Source organism: Mercenaria mercenaria, chromosome 1, assembly GCF_021730395.1.
Source record: "Mercenaria mercenaria strain notata chromosome 1, MADL_Memer_1, whole genome shotgun sequence".
NCBI classification, from domain to species: Eukaryota; Metazoa; Mollusca; class Bivalvia; order Venerida; family Veneridae; genus Mercenaria; species Mercenaria mercenaria.
The window spans coordinates 86,876,164-86,897,179 of record NC_069361.1 but is presented as its reverse complement, the minus strand read 5'-3'; the positions used below and the strand labels follow the sequence as shown (position 1 = coordinate 86,897,179).

Here is a 21,016-nt window from a genome sequence, read left to right as displayed (position 1 = left end):
TGTATTGTTTTCACAGGTGATGACTTTACGATTCCGATACTATTATTTACCATTCTGTTGTTTTTGAAAGCGCACAAATCAACGAAACTACCAAAAGATGTAGATCTATTCAAGATTAAACGAACGTTTTTATTTTTTGTTATTACAAACATGACATTCACAATAATTTTGCATATTACATAAAATTCGTAAACAGGAACTCAATTTCAAGAATAGTTTAACACATTACCTATTTACTCAAAATATGTCTTCAACGTGTTGACCTGCTTCCAAGATGTATATGAATTATATGAGATATTAAATGAAAACTTCCCCAAACAATCGGATAGATTATATGCAATTCAATAAATTCACGATTAACGTCCAGTTCGAAAGAAAGTGAAAGCCGCCCATACGATTGCAGGAGATCTTTCTGTGGCGTAAGAATAAATATTCGGCCCTGACACATCATTTCAAAAATAAAAAATCGTGTATTAACAATACGTAAATTGCCTCATTCATGACCGGATCCAGTTAAGTAGTTTTATGCAAGAATAGGGTTATTATGACAAAACAAGGATACATATTAATCAGGGAATGCCATGTTCCAAAAACGCAGCCACCCAAAAACGAAACTCACAGCACGCAGATGTGCACACTACAACACACACACTCACATAAAAAGCAAACACACGGGGACAAAACCAACAAATAAAGGTACACAGTGGAGCACCGCCTAAAACGATCAGTGGCAAAAGCATCACAGGGGAGCTAAAACCGGTTTATGGTGCGCACTTGATCTGCAATGATTTATTCGGCTGGAGCGAATTTAGCTAGACCTGGATCCCACAAGGCGCTTGCCTTATAATTATATCAGGTAACAAATTTAGACATTTTCGAAGCGAAACAGATAAAAGATAAAAATGAACAAAAAAATGAAAAGAAATTTGCTGCAATCAAAACTGTTTCCCTAAGGCCAACCGACGTGCCCGCAGACTGAATTTTAAAATGTGCGCTCATGTCATGAAACATCGTGTGGCAACAATGTATGACTGGACGTCAAAGACACAGGACTGTTTGGCCTAAGTTTCAGGAGCCGTAAATGAGACAATTGCAGACTGTGTTACCTCTGATCTCGTTTCTAAATTCCAGTTTCATTGCTGCCCATTGTTTCTCGTTTAGAGCAAGCCCATTATTTTAACTGGGGACCATACACCACTTTTTAATTAAACACTAGTGTACCATTGAGCGTTCCATGTGCACCGCCATGTGAACACATCTGTGGATGTCTCTAAATTTTATTTGGTACCTGTAAATTATGTAAATGTTCTGCTCAACCCGAGGCTTGAGGGCGTGGACTGTAGAATTAAATGAACAGGCTCAATAAAACCGAGCCTGCAACATTTTCATTTTTCTCCAGTTGAGCGACCGGTAGAGTTTCCACTTTTTCTACATGAAAGGTTGTATATATAATATTGGTATGTTGTTTTAAAAGGAATGTATATGCGTTATAAAGAGGACACGCTGGTAGAAAATGGTTTCCTGCTTCAGTCTCTCCACATATGCAATGGGGCTATCTACAATAAACTTTCTGAATGAACCATTTTTCAAGTAGCTTCATTCACGACGAAAACGGACATGAAAGATTTGTGCTATTCAGCTCCCATTAAGAAAGTGGGGAGAAACACGATGCTAATTCAAATTAAGGTAATGCTTCAGTTCATTGAGAGTAGATGATTTTTATATGATTTAGTAGTGCGTTCCAATCGTGGATTACGGAAGGAAGGGAATTTCGCTTTAAAGCGTTTTACCTTAGAACGTGCCTCAAACCTTTTGGTCTCGAAAAAGTAAATGGAAGTGTTATAATTTTTGGACTAATAGATATTATGCGGGGAAAATAACACGTTTCTCGTCTACACACGTGACATATGTAAATTACTATTGCGGCAAGTCGTGCACTTTTACTTCAAGAATTGTCCGTCTTTGGGCTCATTATAGTTCTTTGAAAAAGAAGTATGTTAATCGTATAAAGTTTATTGAAAGTTTGCAAATACGCCTGTAAGTCGTGGTAAACTAGTTGTTACAAGGTGATTTTAATTCTTGATAGATAAAACAGTCACTATGCCGGTTTTGCGTACCTGTGGTAATTAAGATATTCTTTGCGCTTCGCCTGTAAGTAAATATGTTAATAAAATATATGACCAAATTATAAAACGACTGCGATATACAGCGATTGTATTGTGCGATGGACTTCGGACAGAATTTCATTGGCTTTTAAGTTAGCGTTTATATATCATGGATAACAACACAAATTCTTGTCTTATTTTCAATTAAGTTTCCAATATCAGAAATCCCATAACTCACAAATATAGCAATTAATTATAACAGCAAATAAATTATCTGTTGTCCTAAAACATGTGACATGGAAAGCCATTACTTTTCAGTTGGAGATCCAAAACCTAATTGTCTTCTCTCTTCGTTCACAACCCTTGATTTTTAAAGTTAATCAATAGATTTTCGAATCATACATCGCATGATTAGGTTGGATCAAATAATGACCAATGTCATTCGTACAGATTACAGATTCGTACAGCGCGTTAAGATTCTGTACTACCTCATGGGAAGCTAGGCCCTGTACTCGAAGTAATTACTTAAAGACTATCGCTTTATTGCATGATAAACAATCGCCATAATAAAAAGTATCCTTGCAGGTAACCATAAATGTAGATAATAATCTCTGAAAGGTATTGGCCATTCTGTCTAGGTATCAAATATACTTAGTAATATTTACATTTACCACAAAGAACAAAACGCGTTATTTTCGTATAAACATCACTGGTGTAATAATATCAAGGATCGCCCTTTCCGCGAGACTGCACGCGCGATCTGACGTCATTCAAAAAAAGAACATGAACAAAATCGCATCGTTCGATATTTCCGTTCAAACTAGATAAAAATCGATATCGTACAGCCAGGTGATTTCAAGGGGGATAATTTTACCGATAAGACGGCAAATTTTACCTAATTGTTGATCATGCTTTCAAAATAGGAAACTTTGAAATATAACACTAAATTATAGCAAAAAATAATTTTTCGGACGATAAAAATCAAAACTGAATTAATCGACATGACTATATGATTTTTCCCTGGACAAACTATTCAAAATTATGTAAAACATAATAGCTGGAACGACTATACGTATTAGACCTTCCTGATAATAGATCTAATCGTTTTGATAAGTAATTTGCATGTTTATCATAAATAGTCTTCAATCACATTCCTCGTTATTTAGTTCTTTATCCTTGTAACAAACTGGCATCAATTTCTTCAGCCTCTTCTATCTGTTTTCTTACAAGGTCCTAAATCAAACAAAACTCAAAACATTTCTCATTTTAATTATTCAGTATTTTGCTGTTTTGTGTTATTTGTCAGCCAATCAATTTTGATGTTTTTCGTTAGAGAAAGGCCTTTTTTAATATTGAAATAAATTGTTGCCCACCCTTTTTTCTTTATGTCTTTTTGTTGAGTATATGATCTGTTTTGCAATTATTGATATTGTAAATATGTAAAGAGCAAATAAAATATGATTAACCTAATGTGGATTTAACGATGTTTTAAATAAAAACAAGGAACTGTATTTTTACCGGAAGGCGAATTACAATTAAAAGTTGGCAGGTCCTTATTTTTGTAGTAAATGTAAATAAAGAAATTGAATGCTATTTTTGCGTGTACACGGGAAGCCCTGAAAGAACTGATAGCCAGTGCTTATTGAGTGATATTTCAAACCAATACACCTGAAGGATCAACATTTTATTGTGCATAGACCGGTCATGATTTGAACAATGTTGGTAGAGGTCCACTAGACAATGCTACATGCCAAATATCTAAGGTCTGTGCATTGTGGTTCAAACCAAGAAGATTTTTATCAGGGTGGGGCTAATTTCAACCTTAACCCTAACCCTAGAGCGGAGTGATTCGTAAATATAAAGTTTATAATTATTCTAGAATCCATTGCTGCTTGGTTTTGTTGTTTAAAACAGTAGTCCTCAGTTGCTCACGCACTCACACCATACCAAGATTATAAAAAATAAATATGGGACTATTCTTACATGTCTAGAATATTTGTGTGATGCGGTCAAATAGAAATAGAAGGAAAACTCAAACGACGCGAAGTTAAAACTTGGTTGTTGATCTAGAGCTATAGCCAGTTGCTAAAGCACTGGCTAAAAAGCGGAAACTCTACAGGTCGCCCAACATGATAAAAATGAAACTGTTGCAGGGCCTATTCATGGACGGTAATGGTAATTCATGCTAACCTTCATGCTCTCTAGCCCCGGTTGAGCAGAACGCAACATTTACACATGCTACAAGTACCAAAACAGTTTAGAGACAAAAATCATCATATATATATCAGTTAGAAAAATATCAGAACCAAACTTGAATTTAAAACTATCGACCCCTACACCATTGTATATCTTACATCAATTTTAGGCAAATACCATTCAAAAATAAGGGTGTAAAAATCGCATATGTTTCCTAAAAACAAACAATCGCACAAGTTACACGTGATTCAAACATTCACGCTTATCGACAAAAATTGAATCTACGCTGAATTTGAAAGGGTGAGTAGCAAGTAGTGAGATAGCAAATTGGCGACACTGTAGGGGAGATGGCAGTTAGTTTCGGTTAATAACTGATACAGAAATACATATTTTTGATTAGATTGCATTTTTATGCTTCAAAAAGAGATTATTATGAAAGAAACAAGACGCAGACACCACGTGTTCATCTTCGCAGGAATAAATCTTTGTCCATGGAAGAAAAGGCATTTCAAAATAAAAACCGTGTAATAACAGCACGTGCATTGCCTTGTTCTGTGATAACACAAGATTTTTCTGTGATCCAGTGAAATAAGTATTTTTTTTACAAGAACAATTTATAAGGCCGAAATAACCATTTTGGTTCGCTACAGGGAACGAACTAAACTAGATTAACTGGAAAAAGAAAAAAAACTACCTTGTATTGCTTTGGAGAAAAACAAAGCACCATCGCTGCTGAGCTCAGTAGCATTTCTGGAAGCATGTCGGTGTTTTAAATAGATATTTCAATCAGTCGAACATGACTCTAAGGCACTAAAGGAGACGTTATTCTTGCATATCTCATTGCATCTCATGAACAGACTCGAGTCTGCCATTATGTTACTTGGTTCCAGTCTATGCTTCCAAAGGATCTTTTCAATGATTTTATTAATATAATTAGCTTTTGCAAATGACAATGGCAGATTTACGTGCGAAGACAAAAATAAGTTTATCTTGTGATTGAAAAAGAAAACGCTCTCACGATATAGGATTTGAATATTAAAACGGGGATTAAGTGTGTAGGCGGCCGTGCTCAGTCAGTAGAGCATCGGAACGGTATTCCGTGGGTCCGGGTTCGAGTCCCTGTCTGGCTGCATATTTTTCTCACCCTGTGACATTGGCGCCCAACGTGGGACTGTGACGGCATTACACTGGGTAATCTCCGGACTGTAATTGCATATATATAAAGTATCCGCTGAAATTCGAGGACAAATTTCAAAAATAGTGGGGAAATATGTCACGGTAAAGGACTTTAATATTAAAACGGGGAGAAAATGTGTGGGCGGCCGGGTAGCCCAGTTTGTAGAGCATCGGAACGGTATTCCGAGGCCCCGGGTTCGAGTCCCGGTCTGGCTACACATTTTTCTCCCCCTGTGACATCTGTCAGATAAAAAACAGCCTCTGTCAATTTTCGTATGATCGCTAGTTTCCTTTACGGCCGAAAAATACAATATTATGGCATCAACAATGAGCTATTGCATTGTTGAATGCTGAAATATTATCCCCGTCTTCTTGTGTCCGGTATGTTACAAAGTAACGTCTTATTTTTGTAAATTGCAGATTTATCTTTTGACCGTAGCTGTTAATTTGAGAACTTTTTTGCACCTAAACGGCGGTTTCAGTATTGTATTTATACGTTTATTTCAAAGAACACTTATGAAAACAACATTCCACTCAGTATCTTAACTAAAATACAGGAAATGATTTTACAGTAACATCACTCCGCAAGGACTCAGAAAATTAAATGTCAATGAAATTAAATCAGGACCATAACCCTATAAACGATGTCGACATCACCAACTTTGCTTGAAAATTTAAAAATCATTTTCGATCGGCAGTTATTCAAACTATATCGTAAGCAATTGTTTCAATTCCATAGCTTTGTCATATTTAAGACCACGATTCACCATTAGATGTGACATAGAGATTTTTTTGTTCGCTGGCAATTTACTACCGAGCAATAATTGTAATTTTAATGTCTTTTACAAGGAAATGGGAAAGAAATTTCCATCTCTTATTTCTGAATTAAACGGATTTTTCAGCTAATTAAGCATAGTTCAAAGTCCCTAACTTAAACAAATTTCTTTTATATGCCACAGAGGAAATACCGAAATGAAAATTACTACACAATAATTTATGTCTTTTCTTGTCTCTGAAATTTTGAGTGTATTTTCTCAATAATGCACACTGAGTGCAAATTTCAAAACAATCCTCAAAAAATTAAATACATATATAGAATATATTTTAACATATATATTTTGAACAATATTTATTCAGATTCAAAACTATGTATGTATACATGCATCAATAGTATTGGTATTAAATCTATTGTTGGTTAAAACGCAGTCACATGATAACTGGTAAAAAGTCGTATTGACTCGTACGCGGAGCCATAAACACGTATTAACCTCAAACGGTGACTTCGTGGCATTTTGAAGTCAAAACAGAGCTACGTCGCACACAATTTGCAGGGGAGTAATGACCAACCGCTGCAGATGTTTGCATTTGACTTTTCTGTATCCAATTAACATTCAAGATGTTGCATGCATTAATAAAACAATTATTGCTCTTTTAGGTTTGGTCAGAACTGAGAAATGCTTCTGGTATCGAAGGAAATTATTTTATCAAGTTTGTAGTAGTTTTGTACACCTCGCAGTTTTCCCGTTTTCAGTTGCGCAAAAAGTACATGAACATAACAATTGATGTTGCATTTTTTGTCTAGATTTTCTACATATATTTATGCCACTAGATGTCACGATAATATTACAAACTTTCCAGGAAATGTGTGCATTTTTCTGCAAACATTTCAGCAATAAATGATTTCTTTAGATATCTAAACTATTTTCTAAAATTGTTCTAGAGCATGCTTGAAACTGCCACGAAACGCTTGGTTGCTTTCAGGATAATATTATAAACTTGCGAGCAAAGTTGTGCATTTTTCTGAAAATATTGAGAAGGAACACTTGGAATTGGTAAGTCACACTTGACTGAGCAACTGACCTCGAAAACTGTTGTCATTGCAAGCTGGCCAATCAAACTCCATGACCTTAGAAATAACCTCTGATGTTAAAATTGTTCTTTCCTAATTGAGGCGACTCTCTGGCTGAACGCCCTCCGCGATTACATATTACTAAACCCAAGGATGGAAAAGTGGCGTTGTTGAAACCTGACAAACATCTTATTGGTCACAAAGATTAAAATACGTCGATACCTTTGAATGCATGGTCAATATGTGTAAACAAAGCCCATTGCGACCCTCTTATTGTGCTCAACAAATTCACGCATCGAATGCCCGGATGTCACACTCACGAGATTTAGGACAGGTACTAATAAATTACAGCCATGAATTACTTGATCATTAACCACTAAGTTTGTTTATTGTGTGCGGGGACGTAGACTGTTAGCGCATCAAATTACTACATTAGGATGTTTAACACAAAAAATAAAGGGAATATATGTCAATAGGGTAGAATGTCCTTGCGTCCAATCTTGAGGTTCCACACATTGATGACCAATATTTAAAACAGACATTTCAACCAAAATTTCACAAGATGATCATTATATATTCATATAGATGTGCCCTAGAAGGAACTTTTGCTATGCTTTAACTTGTTACATCATAGCGTTAGACGGCATAGCTGTGCGCTGAAAAAGAAATAAACAGAAATCAGGTAAATCTTTAATGGATATCGTCAAAGATGTACATAATAATCCTTGATAACGTGTTAGAATCGAAATAATATATCTCAAAGAGTGATTTGCGCAAGAATAAAATCATTGTTTGTCGTTTAGATGCGTATTATTATATCACGAGGGCGCATTCTTCCTCATCTAATCTCCAAACAATGATTTTATTCAATGGCATATCACTGTTTGGGATATATTTTTTCTTAAATAATAAATGTATATTTTAAAACATTAATACACGGCAGAGCCCGGCCGGGAGGTGATAAAGCCCTCGGACCATTATTCATTTTCCGGGCCGACTATCTGCTCATGGCCCGGTGCTCTGCCGTGTATTAACCTCTAAATAATTGACTCTTTGTACGTCACAATTATTACGTCATAGTGTCAAACACCTTCGCATCTAATCGCCAAACAATGATTTTATTCAATGACAAATCACTGTTTGGGATATATTATTTATTAAATTTACAGAGCTTGACTTTCTTCTTTGTTTAACTGGTAATCAAATTCAGCCATGTTAGAATCTTAAATAAAATCATTGTTTGGTGTTTAGAGGAATTTATTTTATGTTTTTCGGTGGTTTATCGAAATATAACGGTGAATTATATCCTGATAAACTCACTGGCCACTCAGTGAAAATTATCAAATCTGATACCCGGATTAACGTCAAAAAGTTAACCGAGCGTACTGAAAGCCGGAAACAATATGACGATGACGTCGTTAAAATGACGTCATCTTTGCAATGCTTCCTGATAAAGTTTCCCGCAAATTTCGACATTTTATTGAAATAAACACAACAAAAGTAGAGTTTTAGACATAAAATAAACAGAAAAATTGTTGGTATCGATGTAATATCACGGTAATTTCACTCGTGAACACCAAAAGTTGTTATTTTCACTCGTGGCTGCGCCACTCGTGAAAATATCACTTTTGGTGCCCACTCGGTGAAATTATGTATTAGTTATTGGTCAAATATCAAATTTTATGGAATTTATTGCAAGCGTAGCGTAGCGGAGCGCAGCAATAAGTTCTATAAAATTTGATATGACCGATAACTGATTTACAGTTTGCCTGTGCAAAAAGTCACGTATGCCATGTCGGCGTACGCTTTGAAGTGATAAACGTCCGCCCATAAGAATTCTGATTGACAGGTCTAGAGAGGAAAAAGTTGTCTTGAAACACCAATCAAATACCAATAGCCAGGGTTCATTTTTACAGTGATAGTCAGGCAGGATTCATTTTTACAGCGTTAAAATTCGTGAATGGTATTGCATGTATATGCACATCTCGAAAGTATTAAACTAAAATATGGCAGAAATGACAGTTTCAACAGAAGACAAAACTGAGCTGGATTATCAGTTAGATTTTCTGAACGATGACTACTTTTATAAGAATTTTTTCTTCGAAGAAATTCCGTTTGGTCAACATGATGTTACTGTTTCGCAGCTCCTTACTGTCGACACGCAACAACTCTACGACGCCAAGAATGATACTACTAATCAAGCAGAAAACAAAGAGAACACCCCAGCAGAAGTGAGCAACAGTATGTATTTTTTAATTTAATTTTTAACTTAGTGCTATTTGGTAACCGGTCCTAGAGCTAGAAATTCTAGCAATATTTTTGCTATAATTTGTAATATTTCATTATCTCCCGCCGATGAAAGGGAGGAAGTAGTTGAAGTGGCGTACGTTGTCCGTCCGTGCGCCCCGCCCTGCGTCCGTCCACAACTGGCTGGTATATTTTATGAAACTTAAAATTAATATGGACCATAGTGCTGCAATGATGCCCGTCATTTTTTTATTGGATTGGTTAATTTTCCTCAGAGTTATTGCCCTTGATTTAATAAAAGCACGTGTCCTTCCGTCTGTCTGCTGCCATTTCTCAGTAACTTGCATGTAGAATTTCATGAAACTTAAAATAAATATTGAGTAATATACTGCGATGATGCCCGTCATTATTTTTGGATTAGTCAATTTTACTTGAGAGTTATTGTCGTTGATTTAATGAAAAATCCACGTCCGCAGCCATTTCTCAGTAGCCAGTTTGCAGATTTTCATGAAACTTAAAATAGATAACAATCGGAATGACAATAATTTTACCACCAACCGTTTTACGTGTCATTTTTTGTGGCAGTTTAAATTAAATAAATATTCTTTCCTCTTTGCAGGTAGATTTCAGAAGCCGCTGTCTACAGTAGATATCAAGAACAAGCAGAGGAACGCTGTTCCTGCCAACACGACTCGAAGTAATATATGGGCGATAAATGTGTGGAAAGAATGGGCCGAGAATCGCAACCTGCAACCAGAAACTGCATCGGAACCGGGCTTTCCAATTCCTCTGGATATCGGAAACTTTCAGTCTTACAAGGAAATGGACTTTTGGCTTCAACGCTTTATTTGTGAAATTAAGCGGAAGAACGGTGAACCCTACCCACCAGCAACTTTGCAAAATATTGCAGCAGGAATTCAACGTTATTTACGTACAGAGAAATCGATGCATGTAAATTTGTTTAAAACGGACGATCCCACATTCGCGGAATTTCGAAAAACATTAGATTCTCATATGAGAGAGCTCACCAACCAAGGAATTGGACTAGAAATAAAGAGTGCCGATGCCGTGACAGCGGACGACGAAAAGAAATTCTGGGAAACAGGAGTGTTTTCAATGTCCAGTGCAAAAGGATTGAGCAATGCAGTGTTTTTTTACAACGGCAAAGTATTTGGACTACGTGGAGGGGAAGAACAGACGGGACTTTTCGCTGAACAGTTTCTTCTTGGTTATGATAGTGTAAACAATCGCCGCTATGTTAAGTTCCAGCCAAGAATTAGAAAAAATGCTCAAGGTGGACTTAAACAGTCAAAAAAGGCTCGCGGCCTATTGGAACCAATAGTACACTACGACCAAGAAAACAGTGTTGATTATAGTATTTATAGGTTGTATGAGACTTACTTAAACTTGATACCTAGAACTGGTTTGTTTTACAGAAAACCATTAAATGATTTAAAGTTTAGCGCAGGTCACATTGCGCAGAAAGACATGAAAATGATGATGAAAAGTTTCTTTTCTGAAGCAGGAATTGCTATCGGAAATAGGAATATCAGCAACCATTCCGGGAGAGTTACACTTTGTACAACTCTGTACAATCAACGATACGCAGAAAAAACGGTAATGAGTCGCTCCAAACATGTATCCTCTGCGGTCCAGCGGTACCAACGTGAACAGTTTCCTCTTAACTCTGATGTTTCTCGCGATCTGGAACCCATTTTGCCGCCAGATCTACAAAGGAGTGAATCTAAACCAGACTTGAAAAACTTGCAAAGTAAAGAGATAAAACATGACTTGCAAAAACCTGTTACTTCTAGTGTGTTGAAACCGGACAGCACCATAACAGAATTACCAAATGAAAGCGAATCTGTATTAACTGTGAACGTACCAGCAGGTGTTCAGAAAGTCATGATAGTTACACACACTGGTAAAAAATTTGTGATGGAAATTTAAGTAGAAATTTCATTTGTTACGTGACTGTATTTTGTGAACTTTTGGCGGAACTGCTTATGGTATGTTGACATTAAATAGGGGCTACGTGTACACTTTTTTTACTTGATTATTTCAAACGAATTCGATAGAGTGACAGACATTTATTCAAACTAGCCTTCATTTGATATAGATCTATACTAGTTAGCCTTTCTTTTCAGTTTTCACTGGATATTTAGACACGCTGATTAAAGTTCATTTCTGTGTTTGTGTGTTTGCTTTGAACTATCTGTACTTGATCAACTCATTTCCATAACCTGCTTATTTGCATAAATCCCTCCCCTGTGTTGCGGCCGATGACGTCACGCTCCTCACAATATCGAGAGAAAATACGTGACATATTTTATGCCATAAAATAAGCAAAACGTATTTTATGTGATATATTTTTCAAATATTTTTAAAAACTTTGCTCTCTGATTGGATAACAAAGTAGGGCAAACTGTAAAACGTGATATTACACCGAAACCAACAATTATCCTCTATATTATCATATCCTATAGTTCCTTCGCATCTGAACTCCAGACAATGAGTTTATTCAACGACATATCACTGGAATATATTATTTCGTAAGCTACAGCATTATATCCAGAGCACTTCTTTGATGTATAAATTACAGCAGACTGAAAAGAGCCATATATCTTGAATATTGAACTGAATGGAAGTAAAGCTTTGATTTCAATTTCCAGACAAAATCTTTAAAGCAAAGAAAATGGTTCTATATAAAAGGTTCTGTATGCAGAAGCACACTTGGTCAAATTACGTGCCATTTTACAAATATTGCCTACCGCCAGACAGATTAACGAGAGACATACTGTAATGCATTCATGGGCGAGGAACTGGAATTTTTGGCGATAAAAAATTATGATTTGAATCAATAATACTTGTGATAAATCTGAATATTTGTTAATTTATTCCTTTGTTGTTTATTTCATTAAAATAATAAGAAATGTATGGTGGCTAATTTGTGTCATTTCGTTCTGTCGCAGCGAAACAACGACAAATGTCAATTCCCAGCTGAACCGGCGTCACTCCGCCAAAAGTCATTATATAGCGCCGCGACAAACGCCGCCCAGCTAAATTTCGCCCCGCCAAACGTCGCCCCACCCAATGTTGCCCCGCTAAACGTCGCCCCGCCATTATACACAAGCCAAATAGATTTCAACTCTACGGTATTACTAACAACAGTTAACAGCACAATTTGGATTTCTGTGTACCGATCATCACATACAGAGGTGCAAGGTTGTAAATGCAGACACATGTACATTGTAAATGTCAACACAATTGGTTTTGCATTAGCTGAGTTACTTCGCACTCGTATACACTGGAGTTACTTAAGAATTAAATGTTATTGTTGTGTACGGGTAAAAAAAAAGCTCATTAAGACTTCTTGCAACACAACGCCACGAATCGGACAAGCGAATATTGGATGATTAGCAAGAAGTCCCAATGGGGTTTAAACCCATGTGAACGCAACACTTCTATTTTACATTTTACTGTAGCTTGCTATAACAATGAGGTTTGCTTTTCATGAGGGTCAGAAAATCAAAATAAATGTCAGGATACTGATCTTTTCAACATCTACGTATAGAGATGGTACCTACCCAAGAAGATCTAAGAGGAACAACTCAAAATTGACTAATTAACTGAAGCCAACGCAAGCCAAAAGTGAAAGAAAACTAAATAGGTCATTTTCCCAACAACTGACCAGGCAAGCAAAATATGACCTACATTTGTTTAAAACTCTTTGCGTCCGATATACAACATACACACTTTTCTCTTCTCATGGCTTACACTAACAATTATTTTATAAGTTGTGATGAGGCCCTGTTGTTCTCTACTAAACAGAGCAGCCAAGACGACTCGCCCTCGTTCAGTTGTAATTCGCCTTCCCATAAAAACACAGTTCTTGTTTTTTTAGCTCGATTATTCGAAGAAATTTCCGAGCGATTTCCGCGTCACACCTTGCCTAACGTTCTGCATGCAAGTACATATAGCTATAATTTCAAGGCATGTAGCTTTGAAACTTCTTTTTCTAGGTCAATTACCAACCTCACAGGGTCAAGTCCCATAACTCTGACATGTATTTTGGCCAAATTATGACCACTTTGGGATCCTGGAAAAAGTTTTGCATGCAAGTTACTATTTCCAAAACTAAAGCAGATATTGAATTAGACACTTCACATGTGTCTTCGGGGATACAAAACTAGGTGATAGCATCAAGTCCCATAACTCTGACATGTATTTTAGCCAAATTATGCATCTTTTTTACTTAGAAAATTTTGCTTAAAGTTTTGCGTGCAAGTTACTATCTCCAAGACTAATGCAGATACTGGATTGAAACTCTAGAGATATTTTAACATTTAGGGTAGTATTTTGCTTCTGGGACAACAAATCGAGTAGTCGAGAATTGGCTGTCTTACTCTTGTTATGTAAAATATCGTTAAGTAGTCAAAAATCATATAGTCGTGTCGATTCAATTTTGATCTTTACCGTCAGAAAAAAAATAGGTTTGGCTACAATTTAATGTGTTTCTCGCAGAAAAGTAGAATTGGTTCCTGAACAGTTCAAATTTCCAGTGTGAAATGATAGCTAAGTGCACCAATTTACTAAGTATATTGATGTTTTTCTTGTATACTTAAAACATGACCTCCTGAAACTATCTGAAGCAAAATGGACAACTCCTGTATTGACAGTTTTTCACTGATTATGGGATTTCCCAAATTATATAATCTATATGAAAAGTATCCGCAGGTAAATAAATTCAATAGTGTGTAACGTAAGTTTACTCTACTTTCATCACTTAAAAAAAAACACTCAAAAAGAGCCTATACTGAACTTTGCTTTGTCTTTTAGTAAATTCAAAATCCAAGACTAGCCAAGAAACTAAACCTCGTGAAAACAAAGTCTGCATGAAACAAAACCACATGCTCTTCATTGTAAGCTTACCAAAACAGGAGCACCGCCTACGGGAGCCATCGCTCGTCTGCAAGTGCTGGACAATATGTAAGAAAAGAGTTATAGTTCAGATATTCAATGTACAAACAGGGCCGTAATTCTGACAAAGTGCAAGTTAGAATTATGGGTCTTGGTCTACATAGTCCCCTAATGATGATAAACAAGTGTACAAAGTTTCAATGCTGTAGCTCTTACAGTTTTTGAGAAAAGGTGAAACTAAACAAAAAATTTAAGCAAGAAACTCAAATTTTTCTAAGTACAAAAAGGGCCATAATTCTAACAAAATGCATATCAGAGTTATGATTCTTGGCCTACATAGTCCCCTTAATGATTTTAAACAAGTGTTTGAAGTTTCAAAGCTGTAGCTCTTGCAGTGTTTGAGAAAATGCGAATAAAAAATTTAACAAACGCCGACGATCAAGTGAAGACAATACCTCGTAGATTTTTTTCAAAAATCAGACGAGCTAAAAATGACTTAAAAGAAGAAATTAAAGATTTTATAATGTAAATAACCCCGTGCAAGATTTACCACCAATATTTGCCACTCATGATTGATCCCAATGCGGGTGATAATTGTTAATATCTTTGTTAAAGGAGAGACCCCCACAAAAATCTTTTTTTTCAAGATGTGTAAACAAGGTGGTAAAATTGATCGGAATATCCTAAGTTACCCGCTTACATTGTTTGCAACAATAAATAAAACATCTTATAATTTGTTTAAGGAGGTAGGTTACCATTAAGCCTCAGATCGGAGACAGGTACATGTTTTCTTTTCTGACGAATGGATATACAAACACATTTGGTTTGTCGTAAACGCTGTCGTAAATCGTCACGTTAGCTTCCGGTTGGGCATGCGCACATACAAATATGAAGGCAACCTACCTCCTTAAGTGGACTAGCGAAAATCGCCAGATTACGTACTTTCTGTATGCTATTTCGGCATTTTTCGGGTTTTTTTACGGAAAGCAATGATCGCGTTAAGTACAGTTACGTCTGCTCGAACGGAAATTGCAGAGTGTCATTATATCGTTGAAATAACATTTGATGACAGTGACTCTTTGCGTTCAACTATTTGCAGCAAAGTACTCCTAAACAGTCAGAGAAATGCTTCTAGATGATTAAAGCATAAGAAACGATTCCAAAATGATTAAATGAAATAATAAATATAACAACAATCTGCCTATGTTGTTGCACATATGTGATAATTTATTTTTTTAAAGCCAAAACCTTGAATGGAATTCAAGCATTTTTTTTTATTTTGCTGCACTACTAGGCCTCAGCAAAATAAATGTCAGTAGAGTGTGCATACAAAGAGTTTTAAACAAATGTAGGACATATTGTGTCCGCCTGATTAGTTGTTCCCCTTAGATATTTGCTAATACGAAAATAAACGTTTTGTTTTCTACCATACAAAATATATCTTGAATGCAAATATTTCATAGTAAGTACGAAGGCTCAAGCTAGGAAGGAAATTAGGTCCTACACAAAGTTGCGTTGTTCTCTGAATATACCAACCAAGCAGATCCTGCAAGAATATGAAACTGTTTACATCCAAAGCCACTGTTTATAGGTGGGTATCCCATCTTTTGACCAAAGAGAACAAAATCCAAAAGGGTGCAATGTTACAAAAAGTATAAATCTGTGAAAATGCAGATGATGACGTTAGAAGTCGACAAACGTGCTATACTGATAATAACATTTATTTTGGGCTGATCATTCATTTATGTTATAAAGATGACCAGAAGGGGTGGGCACATTCTACTTATGTGCAGATGTAGTGTAAACTTTGAGAATCTTTCTGTCAGAAACTGTTGGCTTGACTTTGAAATAATTCACAGGAATTTTACTTAGTTGGCCCTACAAAAATGTTAAAGCCAACTATGAAACTCAGACGAGCGCGATCAAGGGCAATCATGACCCTCTTGTTTATTTTACGGAGCTACTTTGCAAAAAGAAATCAAACTTCCGTTACGTTTGTTAAATAAAAGTGAATTATGGATAAAACCATTTGGTATTGTTTAAATAACAAAATATTGAGAGCTGATAAGTGAACCTCAAAACATTAAGCAGAAACATAATTATGAATAGATATTTATATATACACGTGTGCGTAGGCCCTGCATGCATGTACATGATGTACATTCTTCTCTTTTACTTAGCATATCTTGTTTGTCTGCTGCTTATAATAGGTTTTGCCATCACCAGTAAAATAGGCAGAAAATATGCAACTTTTGGTGAGATTTGTATGCAAATATTGCTTATCGCCAGACATATTTACTACAGATTTCTGAGAATGTTAAATTCAGAAGAAGTTCAACGTACCCTGACAGTACATATACGGTTTCCGAATTAAATCTAGTTTACTGCATTGCTGTGAAGTCAGTGATAAAGAGGTGTATTTCCCATCAGCTCACCCTCCCCCCCCCCCCCCCGCCCCCAACTCCTCTACCCCACCTCACAACGCCCTTTGAGCAAAAGGCGATGATTTGTGTGTGGCTCTAAACCTTAAACTGTATCTGCTTTTTACAGAATCTGATCTTGAAAAAGCATGCCCAACGATTTCTTATGCATGCACGTTAATGACATGACCATTAATATGGAGGAATACAGGTTATAGCTGCAAATATGGACTCACTCTCCATTCCCCGCCCCTCCCAATCCCCCACGCCCATACCCCGCGTTAGATCAGTTTTCTGTTGATATAAATCTTTGAAATAAACTAACTGAGTTAAACTAATGTTCAAGAATTCAAAAACCTTAAAACATAATTATGTACATAAACATCGAGCAATAAAGCTATTCAAGCATTTTTGATGCTAACAGGTACGCTCTGAACGAATTACTTCAAACTGCGCATTACCATATTATTATATTTACTTTATTAATGTTTTACTGGATAACAGAGTGTCTGAGATATTTATCACATGTAAGCTTTTCCTACTGAAATATAATTTCTTTTCTTTCTTTACCTATCATATACCAAGTAAATTCGCCCAACGTCTCCTATACTTTAAAACGACGTCAACGTCAAAGCTTTAATACACTGGTGTAGGCCTAATACTATAAGATTCTTTCACTGGTTATACACGGGTGGTAAACGCGCAATCCAATTCCCGCTGGGAATACGCTTAAAATGGGTTGCGCAACGTCCGGTGCTAGTGTTGCGCGTAAAAAAGATGCAATTGAGCTATGGAAAGTTATGATTTTGCTTAGTATGAGACAAGAATAAATTTTCTCGAAAAAAGCAAACTGCTATTCGACACAAATATGATAATACATCATATGTGTAAAATATCTGGTTTGTAAGTTAAGATTCGGCTCTATTATCACAAAAACGCGACAAGAAGCGTGAAAAAAGTATGAAATCAACGTTTCTGACCTCATATGCCTAATCTTAGGACATTTGATGCTTTTATGATAACTCAACTGTTATAAAGTAACGAATATCAAAATTATTTGCTTCAAATCCTGCTTACGGGGACATAATTGACAAAATAATCATCGGAAATGGGGTTGCGCACCGCGGGAATGGAGTTGCTCGTATACATCATAATGTATATAATGTATACGCGCAACTCCATTCCCGGGCGCAACCCCATTCCAGATTATTTTTTGCCAATCTTTCCCCAAAATCAACATTTCATTCAAGTGTATGTAATATTCATGACTGTTTTACACGTGTTTGATCATTAGAAGCGTCACCTTTCAGAAAGAAGCACAAGAGTTAGAAAATTGGCATTTTTCATGATTTCAATCTTTTTTGACAGTTCTAGCCAGCAGAGTTTTCGTGATAACAGAGCTGATTCTTAAATTAATAAGTTGGTATTTCACACATATGATCTTCATTCATTTTTGTGTTGAATAGCATTTTGCTTTTTTTCGAAAACTTTCGTAAATGTGTCATTATTTACAAAAACAAAAACCGACCTACTTCGATTTTGTATATATTGATGTGCAACTCCAGCACCGGAAGTCGCGCAACCCATTTTTAGCGTATTCCCAGTGGGAATTGGATTGCGCGTTTACCACCCGTGTTATAGGTGCAGATGGGAATATCCGGCCTCGGGGGTAACTGTTTAGGCGGTAACGAGGTTCCTACCGAGTTACCGCCTAAACAGTTAACCGAGAGCCGGATATTCCCATCTGCACCTATAACAAGTGACAGAAACTTTTTCTTGCATACCGATATCAAGATATAATGATAAAAATAAAGTCAGTCGAGCGGCTTTCTTTTTAGAACTATTTCTTATAGCAGCGTATTTAAACAAAGCGCGGGAAACCAACGTCTGTAAACAGGAAAGACGTCGTGAAGTTTCAAAGACAAATAACAATGTTTAGTTCCGGTTTTGTTTTATCAGTTGCAGCGTAACGGTATGAATTTTTGATAAAATAACGTGTTTTGAATCGAGAAATATACTATCAGGAACAAAGAGGAATTGTCAAGGTATTGGATTTTTATTCCGTTTTTCGAAATAAAATGTAAATAACTACATAAATCTTCTACATATATGTAGTTCGTAATACGTCATTTAAAGCACGAGAGTCATCTTACACCCCGGGGGTGTAAGATGGATTTTTCCAGCACCTGTAAAAATACAGGAAATCCCCGTCTGGTATGCAAGAAAACATTTATGTAATGACTTTATTTCTATTCCACGACGTCAAACATGTGATATAAGTTATAATTCGGAATAACAACCGGAAAATATAATTAAATAATATATTTCACTATCGCTAACAACAAAACAAAAAAAACTTAAGCATATATAAGACAGTCTCAGAAAAATACATCTTGAATTATCAATGAAACTGGTATACCAGGGTCTGTAATCATCAACATTCTAAAGAGACTCGCCAGCACATGTCAGGCAAAAACAAAAAATCCTCAAATATCGATAAAAAGAAAGTTAGTAAAATGGTACAAACTTATTGACATATGATTTTTGCAACATATCATTGTTAATAACCAAACCTTTTGTGCAGAACTTATTAAACCGTTGCAATGCTACTGAAATGGTGCAGAAATGTTACATTCAACCTGCAATTTTACTAATATTTCACTCATATTTTCACTCACTCATTTTCAGTGTCATATATACATTCCTGGTGAAAACGAACATACACGCCGATACTGAAATGGAAACGTAAGCAAAATGAAAACAATGTACGTAACTTAACCCTTACACTGATAAATTTCTATAATGAACGTGCCCATCTTCCAATCTGGACAGTACCATTAACTGTTAAAAGGGGTGCTTACCAAAAAGATACTGGCTGAATAGCGAACTGTGCAGATCATGATCAGACTGCACGGATATGCAGTCTGATCATGATCTACACTGGTCGCAAAGGCAAAATTAATCGTGTTCAGCATGGTAAGGATTAAGATGACAAGATCTGGTCGGAAACAATGCGAAAAAGATCACATTTCTCCCACAAGTTCATCAAATGTTTCCTCTCTCATGCGCAAAAAGGTTATAAAATCGTCTAGGATCCTCAACCAGTTCATCATCAAGTGTGTAGTATTCTCCAAATTTGTCTCCCTGTTTACAACAAAAGTACATGTAGCCATTTCTTCTCATTAGGACATCTAACATGCCGCTTTTAGGCGAAAGCACTTACTGATGCCGTAACGTGAAATGGCGTCGGTTTGGTTCCCTTTGGTTTCCTCAATTATATAAGGATACATGAAAAGAAGTCAAAAGTAATATATTGTTCAGGAATGGTAAATTAAAGAAAATCATAATAAACTGATAGAATAGGATGTTACACATGAGACGTTATAAATATGGTCCAATTGCTTGCCATGTGGAATGTACTTCGATGTTTTCTATTACTTGTCCCATTTGGTTTCAGTTGAAACATGTAATTTATATTTACTGTTTGAGTAAATCATATACGATATGAAGTAGTTACAAAATCAATAGAGTAGTTATACCATAAAGATAACACAATGTGAAAACTTACATCATACAATTTGAACACAGATGTATTTCCCTAACTCTAACCATAACCCTTCGCCATATAAATTCATTTTAATGTCGGTTAAACCAAATATTAACAGCAAAATCTGGCAAAAAGAAAACCCTTAAGTCTTGCACTGAAGTGCCTAAAATAAAATCTAGCGCGAAATGGTACAAGTGCCATAAGATGATATGAAGTCCGCAATATAAAGTACAATTTATAACTTAAACCACGCAACTTGTTCAACATTGTATCATAATATAAATCATATAACTTTTCATGTCTCCAGGTCAAATACATTTTGAGATACTTGCAACACAATCTTTTAGGCCTTATGCATATTTTAATTAGGCCAATGTCAGTAAATCTGGACTGCCTGAGTAAAACCACAAACAAAACTTCCAGCTGCACAACTTCTTATGCAGAATAATATTCCTTAAAGGTTCAATGAGTCTAGGTCAAATCTTCTTGAGGAATGCACAACACAAATTCGGACGAACTGACAGCCAGTGGGATGGGGCACTAAAACTTAGTTTTA

At 36.0% G+C, this 21,016-nt stretch overlaps 1 protein-coding gene across 1 annotated transcript; it reads left to right on the top strand.

Annotated features, from left to right (window-relative positions):
- Positions 1-9,332: 9,332 nt before the first annotated feature.
- Positions 9,333-11,731, top strand: LOC123526802 (uncharacterized). The gene is made up of 2 exons (XM_053522605.1): positions 9,333-9,567; positions 10,193-11,731. The coding sequence occupies exons 1-2, from the start codon at positions 9,333-9,335 to the stop codon at positions 11,521-11,523; spliced, it is 1,566 nt and encodes a 521-aa protein (XP_053378580.1). The 3' UTR covers positions 11,524-11,731.
- The last annotated feature ends 9,285 nt before the right edge of the window (positions 11,732-21,016 follow it).